This window comes from Pristiophorus japonicus, chromosome 18, assembly GCF_044704955.1.
Source record: "Pristiophorus japonicus isolate sPriJap1 chromosome 18, sPriJap1.hap1, whole genome shotgun sequence".
NCBI classification, from domain to species: domain Eukaryota; kingdom Metazoa; phylum Chordata; class Chondrichthyes; family Pristiophoridae; genus Pristiophorus; species Pristiophorus japonicus.
Genome location: NC_091994.1, coordinates 49,897,415 through 49,920,180, shown reverse-complemented (window position 1 = coordinate 49,920,180; position 22,766 = coordinate 49,897,415). Strand labels below are relative to the sequence as shown.

The following is a 22,766-nucleotide window of genomic DNA, read 5'->3' as shown; positions in this document are numbered from 1 at the left end:
CGGCCCAGCAGAGCTGATCAAGTGTGGTCAGTGCTTCAATGCTGGAGATGTTGGCCTGGTTGAGGACGCTAATGTCGGGTGCGTCTGTCCTGCCAGGGGATTTGCAGGATCTTGCGGAGACATCGTTGGTGGTATTTCTCCAGCGACTTGAGGTGTCTGCTGTACATGGTCCATCTATCCGCCATCTTTTGGATGGCACACAGGAACTATACAGGTGTAGATTTCTCATGTGTTTGGCTTCGTCACCCCTGAAAATGTGGATGGGTTTCCAGTAACGTCGGATACCCAGCTGAGCTAAAGTAAATTAATGGCAAGTTTATTTTTAAATTAATGTTTAGACTTGCATTGAGAAATCCAATCCTCTAATTTCTACAGGTTTAATGGTGTCCTGGTTTTCTCAGTGCCTGGTCAAGATAACAACCCGTTCACATTCTAAGAGCAAGCCCGTTACCTCAAAAAAGAAGTCTTAGCAGCTCCTCTAAGACTGTGTTCCAAGATTAAACAGTCGTTGGCCCTGAAGGAACCAATTGGGTTGGGCAATAAGATTTCACCACAGTGCAATAGGGAAATATTCCAATAGCAAAGAGGAAGCTAAGCAACAGAACCCTTCCCTTGCGGAGACCAAACATTGATCAAGGGCAGTGACAATGGTCACATGAAGCTGTGTCACCCAGGGAGGAGTTTCGGAGCACCGATTAGATCGCAGAACCGTTCCCTGTTATCAGTCTCTCCGGCAGCATCGTGTTGAGAGGAGGGGAATCATTGAAAGGTAAGGGTTTGCGGGTCGGAAATCTGCCTTGAAATATGTTTTTGGTGGGAAATGAAATATTGGGGTTAGATCTAAGCGAGGGGCGAGTTAAACATCTCTGCATTTCCTGGGATCAGCATCTTCAGGATCCAGGAAACTCGCTGCAACTTGCACTTGAGTCAGAATTGGGACTTGACCAGAAAGTGGAGGAGCGCTGGTCGGGCGCTGCTCCCAAAGATTGCTCCTCCGCCCAAGGGCTGCGCTGAAATCCAGCTCTCACTGAACCTGTACAAACGGAGAATTCAAACACCTATGTTTCTTGGTTGCTCTTCAAACAGAAAATTAATGAAGAAACGATATTAAAGGGGTAGCGCCTCCGAGGGATTGGGGTTTGTGACTGAAGAAGCTTTTAGTTTCGGTTTGATGTGGACTTGGTTCCAAGTGTAAATTCTTCATTCGCTTTCATTGTTTCTCATTTTTCTCCCGAACCCATATCGTGTCTCTATGGTTTTATCTTATTTTCATAGGCGTTTTAAAAAAAAGTTATTTTAGTGACTGCCGCAATGGGAAATGAACAAACTTTCTCTACCTCCCCCACTACCACCTCCAGCGAGGGCACAATCGGACTTCACTGGGTATTACACTGGGGGTATCAGGGCCCTGGGCTATTACACTAGGGGTATCAGGGCCCTGGGCTATTACACTGGGGGTATCTGGGACTGTACACTGGGGGTAGCTCGTTCAAACGGAATGCAACACCTGTGCCATGTGGGAATTCCTGGATGCTTCCCCCAGCGGGGATGACCACATGTGCAGGAAGTGTCTCCAGCTCCTCCAACTCGAGCGCCGAGTCTCGGAGCTTGAGCGAGGACTGGAGGCACTGAGGAGCATCTGAGAGAACGAGAGGTACGTGTATAGCACATTTCAGGTGTTCGTCACCTCATAGATTAAAAGGGTACAGGAGGATAGGGAATGGGTGATCGTCGCACACAAGAGTATGGCGAGGCAGGTAGTGCAGGAATCCCCTGAGGCTATCTCGCTCTCCAACCGGTGCTCTATTCTGACTACTGGTGAGGGCGGTGATGCCTCTGGGGAGTGCAGCCAGGGCCAAGTCCACAGCACCGTGGACTTGGGGGGGTGGGGGGAGGAAGAAGACAGGAAGGGCTATAGTGATAGGAGATTCAATAGTTAGGGGAGCAGATAGGCGCTTCTGCGGCAGCAAAAGTGACATCAGGATGGTGTGTTGCCTCCCTGGTGCAAGGGTCAATGATGTCACTGAGTGACTGCAGGACATTCTGGGGAGGGAAGGGGAACAGCCAGTGGTTGTGGTCCACATTGGTACCAACGACATAGGTAGAAAGAGGGGTGAGGTCCTGAAAGCTGAGTCTATGGAGCTAGAAGTAAGATTGAAAGCCAGGACCTCAAAGGTGGTAATCTCGGGATTACTGCCAGTGCCATGTACTAGTGAGGATAGAAATAGGACGGCTAGTCAGATAAATACGTGGCTGGGGCATTGGTGTAGGAGGGAGGGCTTTAGTTTCCTGAACAATTGGGACCACTTCTGGGGTAGGTTGGACCTGTAAAAGTCGGACAGGTTACACCTCAACAGAGACGGGACCAATGTTCTCGCGGGTAGTTTTGATAGTGCGGTTGGGAGGGCTTTAAACTAGCTTGGCAGGGGGATGGGAACCCAGGAGAGGGGTCTGAGCTAGTTAGAGTGGGTGAGAGCTCAGATGAACAGAACTCCAAGAAAGAATGCAAAAGGCAGGAGGCAACAGAGCAGAGTAGCACTGGGGTAAGTGTAAATCACAACGTGATAGGAAGGGACAATATGTATGAATATAAAGGGGCTGCAGGAAGGGTCAAAACTGAAAATCATGGTTTAAAAATAGTATTAAAACACTTTACCTAAATGCACGCAGCATTCGAAACAAAGTAAATGAGTTGACGGCACAAATCATTACAAATGAGTATGATTTGGTGGCCATTACAGAAACGTGGTTGCAGGGTGGCCAAGACTGGGAATTAAACATACAGGGGTATCTGACAATTTGGAAAGATCGACAAGAAGGGAAAGGAGGTGGGGTAGCTCTGTTAATAAAGGATGATATCAGGGCAGTTGTGAGAGATGATATTGGCTCTAATGAACAAAATGTTGAATCATTGTGGGTGGAGATTAGAGATAGTAAGGGGAAAAAGTCACTGGTGGGCGTAGTTTATAGGCCCCCAAATAATAACTTCACGGTGGTACGGACAATAATCAAGGGAATAAGGGAGGCATGTGAAAAAGGAACGGCAGTAATCATGGGGGATTTTAACCTACATATCGATTGGTCAAATCAAATTGCACGGGGTAGCCTTGAGGAGGAATTAATCGAATGCATATGGGATTATTTCTGAGAACAGTATGTTACAGAGCCTACAAGGGAGCAAGCTATCTTAGATCTGGTCCTGTGTAATGAGACAGGAATAATAAACGATCTCCTTGTAAAAGATCCTCTCGGAATGAGTGATCACAGTATGGTTGAATTTGTAATACAGATTGAGGGTGAGGAAATAGTGTTTCAAATGAGCGTACTATGCTTAAACAAAGGGGACTACAGTGGGATGAGGGCAGAGTTGGCTAAAGTAGACTGGGAACACAGACTAAACTGTGGCACAATTGAGGAACAGTGGAGGACTTTTAAGGAGCTCTTTCATAGTGCTCAACAAAAATATATTCAGTGAAAAAGAAGGGCGGTAAGAGAAGGGATAACCAGCCGTGGATAACCAATGAAATAAAGGAGAGTATCCAATTAAAAACCAATGCGTATAAGGTGGCCAAGATTAGTGGAAAACTAGAAGATTGGGAAAATTTTAAACGAAAGCAAAGAATGACTAAGAAAGCAATAAAGAAAGGTAGATAGGTTATGAAAGTAAACTTGCGCAAAACATAAAAACAGATAGTAAAAGCTTTTATCGATATATAAAATGGAAAAGTGTGACTAAAGTAAATGCTGGTCCCTTAGAAGATGAGAAGGGGGATTTAATAATGGGAAATGTGGAAATGACTGAGACCTTAAACAATTATTTTGCTTTGGTCTTCACAGTGGAAGACACAAAAACCATGCCAAAAATTGCTGGTCACGGGAATGTGGGAAGGGAGGACCTTGAGACAATCACTATCACTAGGGAGGTAGTACTGGACAGGCTAATGGGACTCAAGGTAGACAAGTCCCCTGGTCCTGATGAAATGCATCCCAGGGTATTAAAAGAGATGGCGGAAGTTATAGCAGATGCATTTGTTATAATCTACCAAAATTCTCTGGACTCTGGGGAGGTACCATTGGATTGGAAAGCAGCTAATGTAACGTCTCTGTTTAAAAAAGGGGGCAGACAAAAGGCAGGTAACTATAGGCCGGTTAGTTTAACATCTGTAGTGGGAAAAATGCTTGAAGCTATCATTAAGGAAGAAAAAGCGGGACATCGAGATAGGAATAGTGCAATCAAGCAGATGCAACATGGATTCATGAATGGGAAATCATGTTTAACTAATTTACTGGAATTCTTTGAGAATATAATGAGCATGGTGGATAGAGGTGTACCGATGGATGTGGTGTATTTAGATTTCCAAAAGTCATTCGATAAGGTGCCACACAAAAAGATACTGCAGAAGATAAAGGTACGCGGAGTCAGAGGAAATGTATTAGCATGGATAGAGAATTGGCTAACTAACAAAAAGCAGAGAGTCGGGATAAATGGGTCCTTTTCAGGTTGGCAATCGGTGGTTAATGATGTGCCACAGGGATCGGTGCTGGGATCACAACTGCTTACAATATACATAGATGACCTGGAAGAGGGGACAGAGTGTAGTGTAATACAATTTGCAGATGACACATAGATTAGTGGGAAAGCGGGTTGTGTAGAGGACACAGAGAGGCTGCAAAGAGATTTGGATAGGTTAAGCGAATGGGCTAAGGTTTTGCAGATGGAATACAATGTCGGAAAATGTGAGGTCATCCACTTTGGAAAAAAAAACAGTAAAAGGGAATATTATTTGAATGGGGAGAAATTACAACATACTGCGGTGCAGAGGAACCTGGAGGTCCTTGTGCATGAATCCCAAAAAGTTAGTTTGCAGGTGCAGCAGATAATCAGGAAGGCGAATGGGATGTTGGCCTTCATTGCGAGAGGGATGGAGTACAAAAGCAGGGAGGTCCTGCTGCAACTGTACAGGGTATTGGTGAGGCCGCACCTGGAGTACTGCGTGCAGTTTTGGTCACCTTACTTAAGGAAGGATATACTAGCCTTGGAGGGGGTACAGAGACGATTCACTAGGCTGATTCCGGAGATGAGGGGGTTACCTTATGATGATAGATTGAGTAGACTGGGTCTTTACTCGTTGGAGTTCAAAAGGATGAGAGGTGATCTTATAGAAACATTTAAAATAATGAAAGGGATAGACAAGCTAGAGGCAGAGAGGTTGTTTCCACTGGTCGGGGAAACTAGAACTAGGGGGGCACAGCCTCAAAATACGGGGGAGCTAATTCAAAACCGAGTTGAGAAGGAATTTCTTCTCCCAGAGGGTTGTGAATCTGTGGAATTCTCTGCCCAAGGAAGCAGTTGAGGCTAGCTCATTGAATGTATTCAAATCACAGATAGATAGATTTTTAACCAATAAGGGAATTAAGGGTTATGGGGAGCGGGCGGGTAAGTGGAGCTGAGTCCACGGCCAGATCAGCCATGATCTTGTTGAATGGTGGAGCAGGCTCGAGGGGCTAGATGGCCTACTCCTGTTCCAAATTCTTATGTTCTTATGTTCTTATGTATCAGGGCCCTGGGCTATTACACTGTGGGTATCAGGGCCCTGGGCTATTACACTGGGGGTATCAGGGCCCTGGGCTATTACGCTGGGGGTATCAGGGCTCTGGGCTATTACACTGGGGGTATCTGAGACTGTACACTGGGGCTATCTGGGACTGACACTGGGGGTATCTGAGATTGTATACTGGGGATATCGGGGCTGGTACACTGGGGATATCAGGAATAATAATAAACTTGAGATCATCCAAAATTCTGCTGCCCGCCTCCTAACTCACAGCAAATCCCGTTTACCCATCATCCCTTTGCTTTCTGACCTACACTGGCTCCCGTTGCACCAATACGACAATTAAAATATTCTCCTCCTCCTTCATGTTCATATTCCTTCATGGCCTCGCCCCTCCCCATCTCTGTAACCTCCTTCAGTCCTGCAACCCTCTGAGAACGCTGAAGTTGCAACACAACTTGTGCATCCATGACTTCATTCATTCTGCCATTGGTGACCGTGCCTTCAGCCATCTGGGCCCAAAGCTCTGGAATTCCCTCCCTAAGCCACTTCGCCATTCCACCTCTCTCTCCTCCTTTAAGACGCTGCTTAGAATCTACCTCTTTGCCCAACCTGTCTTAAGGTCTTCTTCTTTGACTTGGTGCCAATTTTTGCCTAATTTCTCTCCTTGGGACACTTTTTAATGTTAAAGGCGCTATATAAATGCAAGTTGTTATTGTTGCAAGAAATGCATTTTATTCAGTAATTGCAAAGACTTTAAACCCAGGAGAATAGTATTTAAGTCTATATTTCAATATCCAGAGGAACAAACAGTGTCTGATGTATGCATATGATTTCTCAATTTTTACTTGTTAGTTCAAGCAGACACACTGCAGCCCTGAACGAGTGTACCAGAATCTGATCTATTAGTTGTGAAGCATTGGGAGAGTTAACTGTACCTGGTTTTCTGGTGTAACAATGTACAGACTAGCTTCTACGCACTCTTAAACCACACAGTATAACTTGTAATCAGTGAGATCTGAGATTTTCTCCACAGATAACAATGTGTGAGCAGCTTCTGACATTGGTTAAGTTCTGTACCAAACCTTTATTGAGAAAACAAAAGTTTTGTTTGAGAGGTCTGGTGCGAAACACATCACCGGTTAATCCGCTCTCACATACTGTTGCTAATGGTCGTATAGTACATTCAGCAGTGGGTGACCAGGACATCTTTTTAGAAATTCTTGGCTTTTAAATGACCACACAGTTTTATTGAAGCTGCTCATTCAATTTTAAAAGTGGCTCAACTGCCTAGTTGTAACTATCACTATTTTTGACGGTACCAAATTGTCTTTGGCAGTCTTGGATCTTGCATTCTGTAACTGCCAACAGATATATGTATCTAGGATTTAGTTGAAAATAAGTTTGTTATGGCTTGATGCCAATCGGGAACGCGGCAAATATTGGAATTTGCCTTGGTAACTAGCTCCAAGATGGATTCCGCTCATTTTCTCAAACCTGAAATGGATTTCCTGAAATGCGTTGCTTATTTTACAGCTGTTTAACAACAACAACACCAGCTTGTATTCAGAAAGAAAGAGCTTCATAGAATCTTATAGCGCAGAAGGAGGCCATTCGGCCCTTCGTTCCCATGCCTGCTCTTTGAAAGCTGTCCACTTAGCCCCACTCCTACTGTTTCCCCAAAGCCCTGCAAATTGCAACTTTAAATGATATCCTGCCTTTCACATTAAATAAGCTTCACAGCCAATTAATTACTTTTTGAAGCATAGCCAGTGTCGTGTGGGCAATTGTGGCAGCCAATGTGCACACTGCAAGGTTCCACAAGCAACAAATGTTTGACCTGTTGATCTGTGTGTGAATTGAATTCTATATTGGTAGTTGCAGACTCTGAAGTATTAAGCCAGCTACGATTCGACACAGCAGGGGTGAATTTCCAAGGGACTTCTTGCCATCATCTATTGGAATTTCAGCAGGCATCCGTGGAAACCCTAGAGAAATGGCGGAAGTGCCATTTATGCTTTTCCTCCGGAGTTTCCGCAGATCTTCCGATGAATTTACAGCAATCAGGAGAACCCTCTTGGAAATTCATGCCCAATGTGTATTTACATCCTCATTCGCATTCATCGGGCCCAGCATGGTAGTGTTGTCTGACCATAGAGAAACATTTGGAGTATCTGTGCTATCCCACTTGCCAAAATAATACCCTTACTTTGATCTTCAAAGGAATTAAGGGGTTAACTGAAACTTAGACGTGGATAAGACAAACCTTTCCCCAGCTTAATGTAAAACCAAAGCATGCTGCCTGGGTCCCGCGAATACATATGTGGCTCCAGCCTTGATTCCATCCTCTTCTGCTTGCCAAATCAGGCTAAGCCCAGAGGCACAGAACCTTGGTGGACTGCTTAACGCTTAGCTCAGATTCTTCCTCAATTACAATCCGCCACCAAGATCGCTTTCATTCACCTCATTGATTGCCACACCCGTCTCTCCTCTTCTAGTCCCAAAACCCTAATCCATACTTTTATCGACTTTCGCAAAATTGTCCTTTCTGCCCTTCCTGTTTTCACTATCCAGAAACTACAAGGCATCTAGAATACAAATGTCCTCACCCACACTGAAGATCATATCCCCATCATCCCTTTCCTCACCAAGCTCTGTTGACTTTCCATGTCCAAGAGAATAAACTTCATGATTCTTGGCCTAATCTTTAAACTCCTTCAGCATTCACACCTGCCTTCCTTTGTGAGTTCCTCTAGCCCTATGTCCCAGTGTAGCCCTCTCAGTTCTCCCAGAATCTAGAACACAGAAACAGGCCATTCTCCCAATCTGGTCTATGCTGGTGTTTATACTCCATATTAGCCTTCATCCACACTAATTATCTCTTCCCACCCTGTCCCCATATCCCTATGTTCCCTTCTCCCTCAAATCTGCCATGGCCAGAACTCCATGGTGCAAAGTGCCAACTAGCACCGATGGCAACGCTTGTCCATGGTTGGCACCAGTGGTGTGCTGTCTTGGGTGGCACAAGGAGAAGCCACCTGTAGCGATACCTCATTGATCTTGCCCTGGAACCAGCTCTTTAAAATAAATGCAGCATAAAGGGTGGTCTCAATGCTATCTGCACCAACTATTCCATGTGACAGCACAATCCACATTCGCACCATTTTCTGTCCAAAGAAGTTCCTCCTAAATTCTTTATTTGATCTGCTACTGGATATGCTATATTTATGTCTGCTTGTTTTGGACTTGCCCACAAGTATAAGCAGTTTCGCCGCATCCACCCTTGCCTTAAGGCTGCTCATAAATCGCTCAACCATCAGTGGCTGTGCCTTCAGTTGCCTGGGCCCCAAGCTCTGGAACTCCCTCCCTAAACAGCTCTGCCCCTCTACCTCTCTTTCCTTCTTTAAGACGCTCCTTAAAACATAGGTCTTTGACCAAACCTGCCGTAATTTCTTCTTATGCGGCTTGGTGTCAAATTGTGGTCTTATAACACTCCTGTGTAGCCCCTTGGGACATTTTGCTATGTTAAAGGCGCTGTATAAATACCCGCCGTAGTTGTTGCTCTGACTTTCCATTCCAGAATGGAAATCAGAGCCCTGGGTAGAAACACTGAAGAACTGACTATGCACAAGATCGGCCTGACATTGTTGTTCAAAAGTCCCAAACACTGCCCTAAAACAAATGAGACAGGTTTATATGATGAAGTAGTTTCCCAGTGTCACATGCAACTATAAACTGCCCAGCCACAGATTTAGCCAACATTAGTTTAAGGTGCACTGTGAAAATGGCCACAACTCCACGGTGGAATATACCATCCAGCACCGGCGGCAGCTCCCGTCGATGGTTCCCTCCAGTGGTGCTGTGCCTCGCGTGGCCCAAGAAGAAGCCACCTTATTGATATTACACTGGAACCAACTCTTTAAAATAAATGCACCACAAAGAGCTCAGGTTTCTTCAACTTGGGACTTAGAAAGGCTCAGAATGAAACCGATCGACGTTGGACATAAGCTACAAACTATCACAAGCATGTCATTCCAGCGGATTGTACATGGGTGGTTGTTAATGGCCTCTTGTTGACTGTAGTGTGTTCATTTTATTAGGAAATCCATAATGAAGGCCTCCTTCCTTTCCGTTGGCTTGGTGGCGGCCTTTCTGGCTGTTGCCTCCGCGCACACGTTTGATCCTGCATTGCACGAAGCCTGGCTGAACTGGAAGTCATTTCACAATAAGCAGTACGAGGAGGTAAGTGGCTGAAACAAGCGAACTTCAGTCAAATCGCACTGCCTGTATATCCATGGCAATGCCCATAACCACAAATTGTACCCAACTCCCATAGTTTATTCTTGTTCAGCCAGTGATGTTATAATGAGAGGTCACAGTGTTGGGTCTTTTCTGTTCTTATTCCATATATTCTGGCTTCTGTATTTTAGAATATTCTCTTGGGTAAGTCTTAGCTTCCTATGGCTGGCTCTAGTATCCTGTTGGGCCAGACCAGCCCTCTACACTGCAGGTAGAAGAGATCTTGCACCTTGTACCAGCGTAACACCCAGCACTCCAATAATCAGAGAATCGGGGCCCCTTTACTTCCTCTTTCCAAGATCTTCTTTTGTTAACAACATGGTGAAGCTCTGTACACGGGGCAGCTGCCAAGTGGAAGCCAGGAAGGGAGACATATCTCCCAGTAGAGCCTATAGTCTCATTCTGACGGGTTTAGACAGGTTAGATGCAGGAAGAATGTTCCCAATGTTGGGGAAGTCCAGAACCAGGGGTCACAGTCTGAGGATAAGGGGTAAGCCATTTAGGACCGAGATGAGGAGAAACTTCTTCACCCAGAGAGTGGTGAACCTGTGGAATTCTCTACCACAGAAAGTAGTTGAGGCCAATTCACTAAATATATTCAAAAGGGAGTTAGATGAAGTCCTTACTACTCGGGGGATCAAGGGTTATGGCGAGAAAGCAGGAAGGGGGTCCTGAAGTTTCATGTTCAGCCATGAACTCACTGAATGGTGGTGCAGGCTAGAAGGACTGAATGGCCTGCTCCTGCACCTATTTTCTATCTCTATCTATTCTATTAGAGCTCCTATCACTTACTTTGTGTATGATGCAAAAGCCTGTCCCTTGATTTGTTCTCTTCTAGCAAAGAGAGAAAATCCCAGACAGCATCATCCCACGACAATAAATGTTGGCTGAGAAACACATGAAGCAGCATCTCTACTTTTATAGATACAGGGGAGGCACATGAACTCCATGTTAATGTATATGTCCAACTACTGTCTGGTTACCTGCAGCATTAATGTCTGGTCTTTATTATTTGTTTTAATGGCAAGGCCAGCATTTATTGCCATCCCTAGTCACACTGAGATTGATACAACTGGGTGACTTACTAGGTCACTGGAGTCATACGATTTCCTTCTGAAAAGGGCATTTGTGAACCAGTTGGATTTTTATGACAATCTGACAGCTTCATGGTACCATACTGATTTTGTAAACTGAATTCAAATTCTCAAACTGCCATGGTGGGATTTGAATTCACTACCTCTCGATCATTTGCCAAGGCCACAGGATTACTAGTCCAGTAACATAACCACTACACTACCGTACCTGTATTGCATGGGCAGAGAACTATAGGCCCCACAAGCTGGTAATGTTGCATCCAGCCATATGGCCAAGTGTTCAACATACATTTGAGAATGTGGGGGGAGGGGGGGCTTCCCTCTTCAGGTGCAGGGATTAGGAAAAGGGGGCAGAGATGCGTTACAAGAGGTTGTCCCACTACACTGCCCTGGGCTGACCCAGAGTGCTGTTACTGAACCCGGGCCTGTACCTGCGCAGGTGCAGACCCAGCGTAAGAATGTAAGTGAAGTGGGAGGGGTAGCCGAAGAAATGTGGTGGAGCGACTTATGTCGGAACCATCTGAAGACGGCAGATCACCCCAGGTTTTATTCCCCACTCCAGCGCGCTCAGGAGCCTCACTGGACAAAAGATAGGTCACAGTGCCAGTAGCCAGGGGTGTAGTTGTGGGCCAGGCCAGGGCAATTTTTAGGCACCTCTCACCTTCACCGGCACAGCACACCTCAGGTAGGCAGCACCTGTCAAGTACCCAGAGGGATCCCAGAAAGAACAATCGGTCTCAGTAACCAGACACCATCAAAACTCCTACTTGCTAATCAGTCTTTTATCAAAATATTTCTGTGTAACTTTATAAGCATTTTCTTTCTTCTTTATCTAACAAAACACAAACCCCTCTCTAAAAATCCTTGCAATAGCGGCACTACTTTGATAAACAATGACTGACCCTCACTACCTCCCATTGATCGTCCTGGATGGTCCAAATGTACTAAATGAAAATGTTTTAGTGTATGATTCTTTCTGTGACAAACTACTTGTTCCCATTTGTTTGTGGCTCAAGACATCTAAGCCGCAAAAACAAGATGGCTTCAGGGCAGTTTCACTTCCCTATTTCCGACTGTTTTTGTACTCCGAGAACTTGTTGTGTGAGATTTTCAGCCTCTGCCTACTTGGGGCACTGGTCTGTGCCAAAAACAAACATGTCGTTGTGTATTCTAAATATAGTGAAGTGCTTTTATTTTTTATTATTGTTTTTAGCTTCTCTGCTGTTGTAGGCCCTGAATACTTTAAGCGACCATTTTTCAAGGCGTGTGCCAATGAATAAATTCACTGTGGGAGCAGCTCAGTCAAGCCCAATTCTGTCCTCAACCATGGCCCACACACACATGCATTTTTCCAGCAGAAGTTGCTGTATGTAAGGCAGGAACGGTTGACTCATGCCTGGGACCAGCCTATGCACCCATTCTCTGAGCAGGGCAAGATGTATGTCAATGGGAGTGGGGGGCAAAATGGGAAGAAGGAAATGGGAGAGAAAAGAAATAGCATATAAAATAAACACAATGAATCAATTTGAGGCAGAGCCGTGCACATGCGGGTTGTTGCTGTTTAGCAGTGACCTCTGTTTTCGGCGATTGAGGTCACGGCTGAACAGGGTGGGTCATTTATGACTGAGGTGAGGAGACATTTCTTCACTCAAATGGTTGTAAATCTTTGGCATTCTCTACTCCAGAGGGCCGTGGATGCTCAGTTGTTGAGTATATTCAAGACAGAGATCGATAGATTGTTTGATATTAAGGGAATAAAGGGGCGTGGGAGTAGTTCAGGAAGGTGGTTTTGAGGTCGAAGATCAGCCATGCACTCATTGAATGGTGGAGCAGGCTATTTCTGCTCCTGTTTCTTATGTTTTTATGTTTAGTCTGTCAAATCGCAGAAGTAAACAGCCAGAGTGCGAACGACTGTACTACCCAATCCCTTCCTAATGCAAGAAAAACAATTGCAATCAAACAATATTGACCATTTTCAATTGTTCCTTTCACGATATTGTAAGAGCGAGGCTTTGGACTTAGTGGCAGCATTCCTGCCTCTGGGTTGGAAGATGCAGGGTTCAAACCCCAGTCCAGACAGATCGCAATTCTGGGTTGGCATCCAGCTGGTTGCTCGGTCTGGTTGTATAGGTTGTGGGAGTCAATAAAACCCTCCCCCATACCGGACTAACCAGCCTAACAGCTGGTATAAAGACAGGTATAGGCATGGACGGAGTGTTTATGTTACGGCCTATCAGACTGTTAGTCAGCCGGCAAATCCTTCCACTATTTCACTCCATTCTCTGAGGGAAGAGTGCAAGATACCACAGCAACTACATTTGAACAATTATAGAGGCGTTTTAAAATATAAAGTTACCATGTACCTTGTCACGTGACCAATTTGTCTTCTGTTTTTTCTCTAAGAATGAAGGTAATTACAGGAGGACGGTGTGGGAGAAAAACTTACAATTAATCCAGCTACATAATCTGGAGCACTCGATGGGGAAACACTCATTCCTGATGGGAATGAACCAATTTGGAGACTTTGTGAGTGGGAATATAATTGTTGTGTTACAATAAGGAATTTGGCTTCTAAGATACAGACCAGAGTATGTGGTATTGAGTTATACAGACCAAGAAGACCCAAGGCCCTAATCTATACTGCGTTAGCCGACCTCAGCCAGGGAGGTAATGGAGGTAGTCTAATTAGCCTCAGTGCCCCTGGGATCAGGAAGCTTGGTCACTATCCAGTGATCTCTGATTGGAGGCTCATCAGGTGAATGTTCATCTCTGGCGCCTATCGGGTGGGTGGTTGGTGGAGAGATTGCTCTGTCTCCCCCGAGGGTATTGGCAAGAGACATGATCACTTTTAGTGCTCGAGCCTCAGTGCAACAGGCCAGCTGCCAGTACTCATTGAGCTGCTGATGCGGAGCTCGGCGTTGGGGAGGGCGGGACAACCAGCCGAGCAGGCGTCCATCGCTGGCCTGCAGCAGCCCTTTAAAGATGGAAGCGTTGCGCGTGAAATGGAGCAGCGAGTGAGATGTTGTAGCAGCACCCACAGCTGCAAGGAGAAGCCTTTAAGGCTCAAAACGCTCAAGGGACTGAAGAAAGACTGAGTGCCAGATCTGTCTCCAGTATTCCCTAACTGCAGTCTGGGAATATGTGGCTTCCTGATCTCTACCACCCATGGGCGGGTTAAGTCGGTAGCGGTGGCATTGGGAGTACTAATCATCATCAGCAGCATAGGCAGTCCCTCGGGGTCGAGGATGACTTGCTTCCACCCTAAAAATTAGTTCTCAGGTGACTGATGAACTCATTTTAAACGGTGGAAGATGCCTGTGTGTGAATTATTTTACTAGTAGCTCCAGTTGGCCCCTATTTGCTTCTTTCCAATGGGAGCATGGCCTCCTGTCAGGGACCTCCAAAATTAGAACAGCTGGATCTCCAGCAGCAAATTGGCAGCTTGTTTCATTTTTTCCTTCAGTTCCCTCAGCATCCCATCTGATCCTGGTGACTTATCTATTTCAAGTATAGCCAGCCTTAGTACCTCTTCTTTATCAATTTTTATCCCATCCAGTATCTCCTGGTGAAGACAGATGCAAAGTATTAATTCAGTACCTCAGCCATCCCTCTGCCTCCATGCGTTGATCTCCATTTTGATCCCTAATCGGCCCCACCCCTCCTCTTACCATTTACTATTTATATGCCTATAGAAAACTTTTGAATTCTCTTTTATGTTGGCTGCTATTCTATTCTCATACCCTCTCTTTGCTCCTCTTATTTTCTTTTCCACTTCTCTTCTGAACTTTCTGTAATCAGCCTAATTCTCAGATGTATTCCCAACCTGGCATCTGTCATACTCGCTCTTTTTCTGCTTCATCTTACTCTCTATCTCTTTCGTCATCCAGGGAGCTCTGACTTTAGTTGCCCTACCTTTCCCCCTTGTGGGAATGTACCTCTACTGTACCTGAACTATTTTCTCTTTAAAGGCAGCCCATTATTCCACTACAGTTTTGCCTGCCAATCTCTGATTCCAATTTACCCAGGCCAGATCCTTTCTCATCCCACTGACATTTTCCTTCCTCCAATTAACTCTAGATTGCTCCCTGTCCTTTTCCATAGCTAATCTAAAACTTATGATACTATGATCACTGTTCCCTAAATGTTCTCCGACTGACACTTGCTCCACTTGACCCATCTCATTCCCCAGAACCAGATCCAGCAATGCCTCCTCCCTCATTGGGACGGAAACATACTGATCAAGAAAGTTCTCCGGAACACACTTCAGAAATTCTTCCCCCTCTGTGCCCTTTACACTATTATTATCCCAGTCTATATTAGGATAGTTGAAGTCCCCCATTATCACTACTTTATAGTTCTTGTATAAGAACATAAGAACATAAGAATTAGGAACAAGAGTAGGCCATCTAGCCCCTCGAGCCTGCTCTGCCATTCAATAAGATCATGGCTGATCTGGTCGTGGACTCAGCTCCACTTACCCGCCCTCTCCCCGTAACCCTTAATTCCCTTATTGCTTAAAAATCTATCTATCTTTGACTTGAAAACATTCAATGAGCCAGCCTCAACTGCTTCCTTGGGCAGAGAATTCCACAGATTCACAACCCTCTGGGAGAAGAAATTTTTTCTCAACTCGGTTTTAAATTGGCTCCTCCGTATTTTGAGGCTGTGCCCCCTAGTTCTAGTCTCCCCCACCAATGGAAACAACCTCTCTGCCTCTATCTTGTCTATCCCTTTCATGATTTTAAATGTTTCTATAAGATCACCCTTCATCCTTCTGAACTCCAAGGAGTAAAGACCCAGTCTACTCAATCTATCATCATAAGTTAACCCCCTCATTTCTCGAATCAGCCTAGTGAATCGTCTCTGTACCCCTTCCAAAGCTAGTATATCCTTCCTTAAGTAAGGTGACCAAAACTGCACGCAGTACTCCAGGTGCGGCCTTACCAATACCTTATACAGTTGCAGCAACACCTCCCTGCTTTTGTACTCCATCCCTTTCGCAATGAAGGCCAACATTCCATTTGCCTTCCTGATTACCTGCTGCACCTGCAAACTAACCTTTTGGGATTCATGCACAAGGACCCCCAGGTCCCTCTGCACCACAGCATGTTGTAATTTCTCCCCATTCAAATAATATTCCCTTTTACTGTTTTTTTTCCCCAAGGTAGATGACCTCACACTTTCCGACATTGTATTCCGTCTGCCAAACCTTAGCCCATTCGCTTAACCTATCCAAATCTCCTTGTAGCTTCTCTGAGTCCTCTACACAACCCGCTTTCCCATAATCTTAGTGTCATCTGCAAATTTTGTTGCACTACACTCTGTCCCCTCCTCTAGGTCATCTATGTATATTGTAAACAGTTGTGGTCCCAGCACTGATCCCTGTGGCACACCACTAACCACTGACTTCCAACCGGAAAAGAGCCCATTTATCCCGACTCTCTGCTTTCTGTTCGCCAGCCAATTCTCTATCCATGCTAATACATTTCCTCTGACTCCGCGTACCTTTATCTTCTGCAGTAACCTTTTGTGTGGCACCTTATCGAATGCCTTTTGGAAATCTAAATACACCACATCCATCGGTACACCTCTATCCACCATGCTCGTTATATCCTCAAAGAATTCCAGTAAGTTAGTTAAACTTGATTTCCCTTTCATGAATCCATGCTGCGTCTGCTTGATTGCACTATTCCTATCCAGATGTCCCGCTATTTCTTCCTTAATGATAGTTTCAAGCATTTTCCCCACTACAGATGTTAAACTAACCGGCCTATAGTTACCTGCCTTTTGCCTGCCCCCTTTTTTAAACAGAGGCGTTATATTAGCTGCTCTCCAATCCGCTGGTACCTCCCCAGAGTCCAGAGAATTTTGGTAGATTATAACAAATGCATCTGCTATAACTTCCGCCATCTCTTTTAATACCTTGGGATGTATTTCATCAGGACCAGGGGACTTGTCTACCTTCAATCCCATTAGTCTGTCCAGCACTACCTCCCTAGTGATAGTGATCATCTCAAGGTCCTCCCTTCCCACATTCCTATGACCAGCAATTTTTGGCATGGTTTTTGTGTCTTCCACTGTGAAGACGGAAGCAAAATAATTGTTTAAGGTCTCAGCCATTTCCACATTTCCCATTATTAAATCCCCCTTTTCATCTTCTAAGGGACAAACATTTACTTTAGTCACTCTTTTCCGTTTTATATATCTGTAAAAGCTTTTACTATCTGTTTTTATGTTTTGCGCAAGTTTACCTTCGTAATCTATCTTCCCTTTCTTTATTGCTTTTTTAGTCATTCTTTGCTGTTGCTTAAAATCTTCCCAATCCTCTCGTTTCCCACTAACCTTGGCCACCTTATACACATTAGTCTTTGATTTGATACTTTTCTTTATTTCCTTGGTTATCCACGGCTGGTTATCTCTTCTCTTGCCGCCCTTCTTTTTCACTGGAATATATTTTTGTTGCGCATTATGAAAGAGCTCCTTAAAAGTCCTCCACTGTTCCTCAATTGTGCCACCGTTTAGACCTTGTTTCCAGTCTACTTTAGCCAACTCTGCCCTCATCCCACTGTAGTCCCCTTTGTTTAAGTATAGTACTCTCATTTCTGACACAACTTCCTCATCCTCAATCTGTATTACAAATTCAACCATATTGTGATCACTCATTCCGAGAGGATCTTTTACGAGGAGATCGTTTATTTTTCCTGTCTCGTTACACAGGACCAGATCCAAAATGGCTTGCTCCCTTGTAGGCTCTGTTACATACTGTTCTAAGAAACAATCCCGTATGCATTCTATGAATTCCTCCTCCAGGCTACCCCCTGCGATTTGATTTGACCAATCGATATGTAGGTTAAAATCCCCCATAACTACTGCCGTTCCTTTTTCACATGCCTCCATTATTCCCTTGATTATTGCCCGCCCCACCATGAAGTTATTATTTGGGGGCCTATAAACTACGCCGACCAGTGACTTTTTCCCCTTACTACCTCTAATTTCCACCCACAATGATTCAACATTTTGTTCATTAGAGCCAATATCATCCCTCACAACTGCCCTGATATCATCCCTTATTAACAGAGCTACCCCACCTCCCTTCCCTTCCTGCCTATCTTTCCGAATCGTCAGATACCCCTGTACGCTTAATTCCCAGTCCTGGCCACCTTGCAACCATGTCTCTGTAATGGCCACCAAATCATACCCATTTGTAATGATTTGTGCCGTCAACTCATTTACTTTATTTCTAATGCTTCTAATGTATCTCTCTTTAATTTCTCTGCAAATTTGCTCTTCCATTTTGTTCCCACTAGTTGGTGGCCTATAGAATACACGTAGTAGTGTAATGTCACCTGTATTATTTTTTTAACTCTAGCTATATTTATTCTGTCCTTGACCCTCCAGGACATCCTCTCTCTCCAGCACTGTAACATTCTTCTTAACCAATACTGCCACACCACCTCCTATCTTTCCTGAACACCTTACATCCAGGAATATTTAATACCCAATCCTGCCCTTTTTTGAGCCAGGTCTCCGTTATTGCCACGACGTCATATTGCCATGTGGCTATTTGCACCTGCAGCTCACCAACCTTGTTTACTATGTCTCGTGCGTTCACATACACACACTGTAAACCTATCTTACACCATCCTGTGTTTTCTCTTAGTCTGACTCCACCTAATACCGAACTATTTATTACTCTAGTGCTAGCCGTCTCTCCCAATCCTTTGTGTCCTTTGCTTGTCCTTTCCAATGCTACATCGTGGTGCCCATCCCCCTGCCAACTTAGTTTAACTCCCCCGCTCCCACCCCAACAGCACTAGCAAACCTCCCTGTGAGGATATTGGTACAGGCTCTGTTGAGGTGCAACCTATCCGGCCTGTACATAGAAACATAGAAAATAGGTGCAGGAGTAGGCCATTCGGCCCTTCAAGCCTGTACCACCATTCAATGAGTTCATGGCTGAACATGCAACTTCAGAACCCCATTGTTGCTTTCTCGCCATACCCCTTGATCCCCCTAGTAGTAAGGATGACATCTAACTCCTTTTTGAATATACTTAGTGAACAGGTCCCGCCTCCCCCAGAATGCCCCAGGAATCTGAAGCCCGCCCTCCTGCACCATCTCTCCAGTTACGTATTCATCTGCTCTATCCTCCTATTTCTATACTCACCCACGCGTGGCACCGGGAGTAATCTGGAGAATACTACCTTTGAGGTCCTCCTTTTTAATTTATTTTCTAGCTCCCTAAAATCTGCCTGCAGGATCTCATTCCTCTTTCTACCTATGTCGTTGGTATCAATATGGACCATGACCTCTGGCTGTTCACTCTCTCCCCCCAGAATATTCTGCAGCTGCTCAGCGATGTCTTTCACCCTGGCACCAGCGAAGCAACATACCATCCTGGAATCATGTCTGTGGCCGTAGAAATGCCTGTCTGTTCCCCCCCACCGCTATTACCTTTCCAATCTTCCTCCTCCCCTCTTGTACAGCTGAGCCACCCGTGATGCCATGGACTTGGCACTGGCTGTACTCCCCAGAGAAACCATCGCCCTCACCAGTGAATACTGGTTGGAGAGCGAGCTGCACGAGTTTGCCAAACCTGGACAGGGGTATCTCCAGCTAGGGTTCTTGTTCCTGATCTCCATGGAGTAATTCCGAGTGGAAAGTGCGCCAGTGTGGACATCAGCTAAGAATAAGATTGGCCCCAGCTGTGATGCCAACAAGGTAAAATAACCTTCTGATTATCACTGTCTAAGCTTACACCTAAAGAATCACACAGAAGGACTAAAAATAGATTCCAACATGAATCATGAGCTTTGGAAGAGAAGAAGTGGGGAAAACCCAGGGCCGGTAAGAATTCCATTCTCATTACTCAATCCAACCAGCCTTAATTGTGTATCTCGGAAAGAATCAGCATTCTTAATAGTAGAATGCAGGTTAACTGGTCGGGATTTATTCAGCCTGAAGTTCCTGTTCCATATTGGAATAACTATAGTTGGTAGTTGTAGATTGGACCAAGCACAAGCTTTTCATGGCTGAAAAGTCAGTGTGAGCTGCCACTTCTGATCTGCTTATTTGCTTTGTGGGTTTAAGGGTTTTTTGGTGCTGACCCTAACTAACAATCTGTTGATTATTACAGACAGTTGAGGATTTCCATCAATTTATGAATCGACTCAATCTACTTCTCATCAAGAACTCAACTAGGAAAGAGTCTGCTTCAGCTAGGCCCAAACCTCTCAGACTTCCTAACAGCGTTGACTGGAGGGCTAAAGGTTACGTTACTCCAGTGAAAAACCAGGTAAAATGACGAGGCTGATGGCTAACACATCTGAAGAAACAGTAACTGCCTAGAAAAGGAGGGATCTGAAACTATTTTTGCGATTTTTGGTGATTTGTTTTTCCTCGTCAATGTGACGGATGTTAGTGCTGGAAAATTCTGGAACTGTTGAACTGTCCTCAGGTTTGAGTCTGTGCCTTCTGGAGGGGAGGGCAGAAAATTGGAGATGAAATTTAGAAAAAGTTTCTACACTAAGTTAGACACATTATTTTTTGTCCTTTAACTTCTACATGGTCTGTACCCTCAATATTGTGCTGTCCTTGTATGTTGATTCCTGTAGCCTTGGATTTCCCTGCATACATTGCTACACAGCGTTAAGTTCACAGCTACGATAGGCTCTGCATTTGCATGGGAAAATGATCCCAGCCATTCTGCTCGCAGGGTGCTCAGTGCTGACTGTGCCAGAGTATGTGGGGCCAGAGAGAGAGTGTATAATTTGGATCCATTGCTTGTTCCCCAACACTATGGACATATCACGGAGTGCCCACATTGTGTTCCTGAGGAAAGGGCAATTTCTAAAATGGCGGCCCCACCACGGAGAGTCGGCGGCCATTCCGCGCCGCCCTGTGGCCGCCGCTTTCCGGCAGTCAGAGGCCTTATTGAAAGGGGCAATTTCAGCCCCTAAGAGTAAAGAAATCTTACTACAATTATACAGGGCAGTGGTGAGACCATACCTGGAGTACTGTGTACAGTTCTGCTCTCCTTACCTCAGGAAAAACATACTTAGTGCAATGAAGGTTCACTAGACTGGTTCCTGGGATGAGAGGATTGCCCTATGAGTGGAGATTGAGTAGACTCGGCCTATATTCCATCGAGTTTAGAAGAATGAGAGTTGATCTCATTGAAACATGAGCTTTATGGGGTTAATGGTGAGGAAATGTTTCCCCTGGCTGGGGAATCTCTGTCTCAGAATAAAGGGTCGGCCATTTAGGACTGAGATGAGGAGAAATTTCTTCACTCAAAGGGTTGTGAATCTTTGGAATTCTCTACCCCAGAGAGCTGTGGATGCTCAGTTGTTGAGTATATTCAAGACAGAGGTCGAAACATTTTTGGGATCTAAGGGAATAAGGGATATGGGGATAATGCGGGGAGGCGGAGTTGAGGTAGAAGATCAGCCGTGATCTTATTGAATGGCGGCGTAGGCGCAAAGGGCCAAATGGCCTACGCCAGCTCCTATTTCTTATGTTCTTATAAGTAAGGCCTAAGGTGACTCCTCATCCCTCCCTCTGAATATCTGCCTGATATCTGCCCACTGCCTCCCTTGTTAAAGCACAGCGAACATGCCATATTGAGAATCAGAAGCACAGTGCTGGAGACATTTGTTTTATTTTTCTCTCCAAATTGGATCTCCCTAGTTAGGATTTTTGGGTGGTAATGGTGGTGGGGCGGTAAAGTTTGCACCTCAGTCAGCAAAATTGGGCAGCTGGACCCTGAGTGTGGGGCAGAGCTAGGCCTTGAAGCGATTAGACTGACCTGCACTAAGGCTTCATTGAGACCGATTGCTTAGTAGAGGCACCAGGATAGCATTATCCCTAATCTTCACTCAGTCACAGAGGGAAAGCACCTGACTTAACTAATGCTTGTCTGCAGATTGGAGGATCGTGGGTACAAATGGATATCCGACCAATTCTCGCTGACACTTGCTGGACCTCTGATGTGCTACCACCTTGGAGCTCTTTTTATCGCATACAATTCTAAACTATGGTTGTTGTGTGTCATCTTCAAGCCATAATATATCTAAAAGTTGCACTTGTGATATTGCAGTTATTACTGTATTATCAATTATTGCTATCATTGCTTCCAGGGTCAGTGTGGCTCATGCTGGGCTTTCAGTGCAGTTGGTGCCCTTGAGGGACAGACGTACAAGAAGACAGGAAAACTCATCTCATTGAGCGAGCAGAACCTGGTTGATTGCTCCAATTCTGAGGGTAACTTTGGATGCAATGGTGGACTGATGGAACATGCTTTCAACTACGTAAAATTGAATGGTGGGATTGACACAGAGAATTATTATCCATATACTGCATCTGTAAGTTTTTTATTCTCCAAATGCTCTCCCATTGCTCCTTTTCTGAATGCACTACTTCACGCTGGAGTGTAGTTCCACAGTTGTCAGTTGATCATTGGTATGTCACACAAGTAGCTCCTCTTCATGTCTGAGCCTTGACATTGGATCCACTCAACCATTGCAGCTTTAGAGTCAGGTTCAGTCCTGTCCTCGTGGGGGCGGGTGGAGTGTCCGCCGCTGTCTCTCACCCGCGTAGCGCTGACGACGTCATCGCGCTGGCGCATCACCACATCTCTCCCCTTCACTTAAAGGGAAGAGCCGCTGCGATTCTTTTAGTTAGGTCCACTAGGCCACCAGGGAGGGTTTCGGCCGGGCCAGCACCCTGGCACCCAAGAGGGGGTGCCAGGCTGCCTGTTGGCGGCCCGACCGAACCCGGGGGCAGAATTGTCGGCCCGACCTGGCAGTCGCCAAACAAA

General features: G+C 45.2%; 1 protein-coding gene across 1 annotated transcript in view; it reads left to right on the top strand.

Annotated features, from left to right (window-relative positions):
• Positions 1–590: 590 nt before the first annotated feature.
• LOC139228709 (procathepsin L-like) overlaps positions 591–22,766 on the top strand; it is a 33,414-nt gene continuing 11,238 nt past the window's right edge. The window contains exons 1-5 of the mRNA XM_070859981.1: positions 591–769; positions 9,656–9,797; positions 13,352–13,474; positions 20,085–20,243; positions 22,087–22,311. Coding sequence (XP_070716082.1) covers positions 9,666–9,797; positions 13,352–13,474; positions 20,085–20,243; positions 22,087–22,311 — 639 coding nt within the window. The 5' untranslated portion in view covers positions 591–769; positions 9,656–9,665. The remainder of the gene's footprint in view (positions 770–9,655; positions 9,798–13,351; positions 13,475–20,084; positions 20,244–22,086; positions 22,312–22,766) is intronic.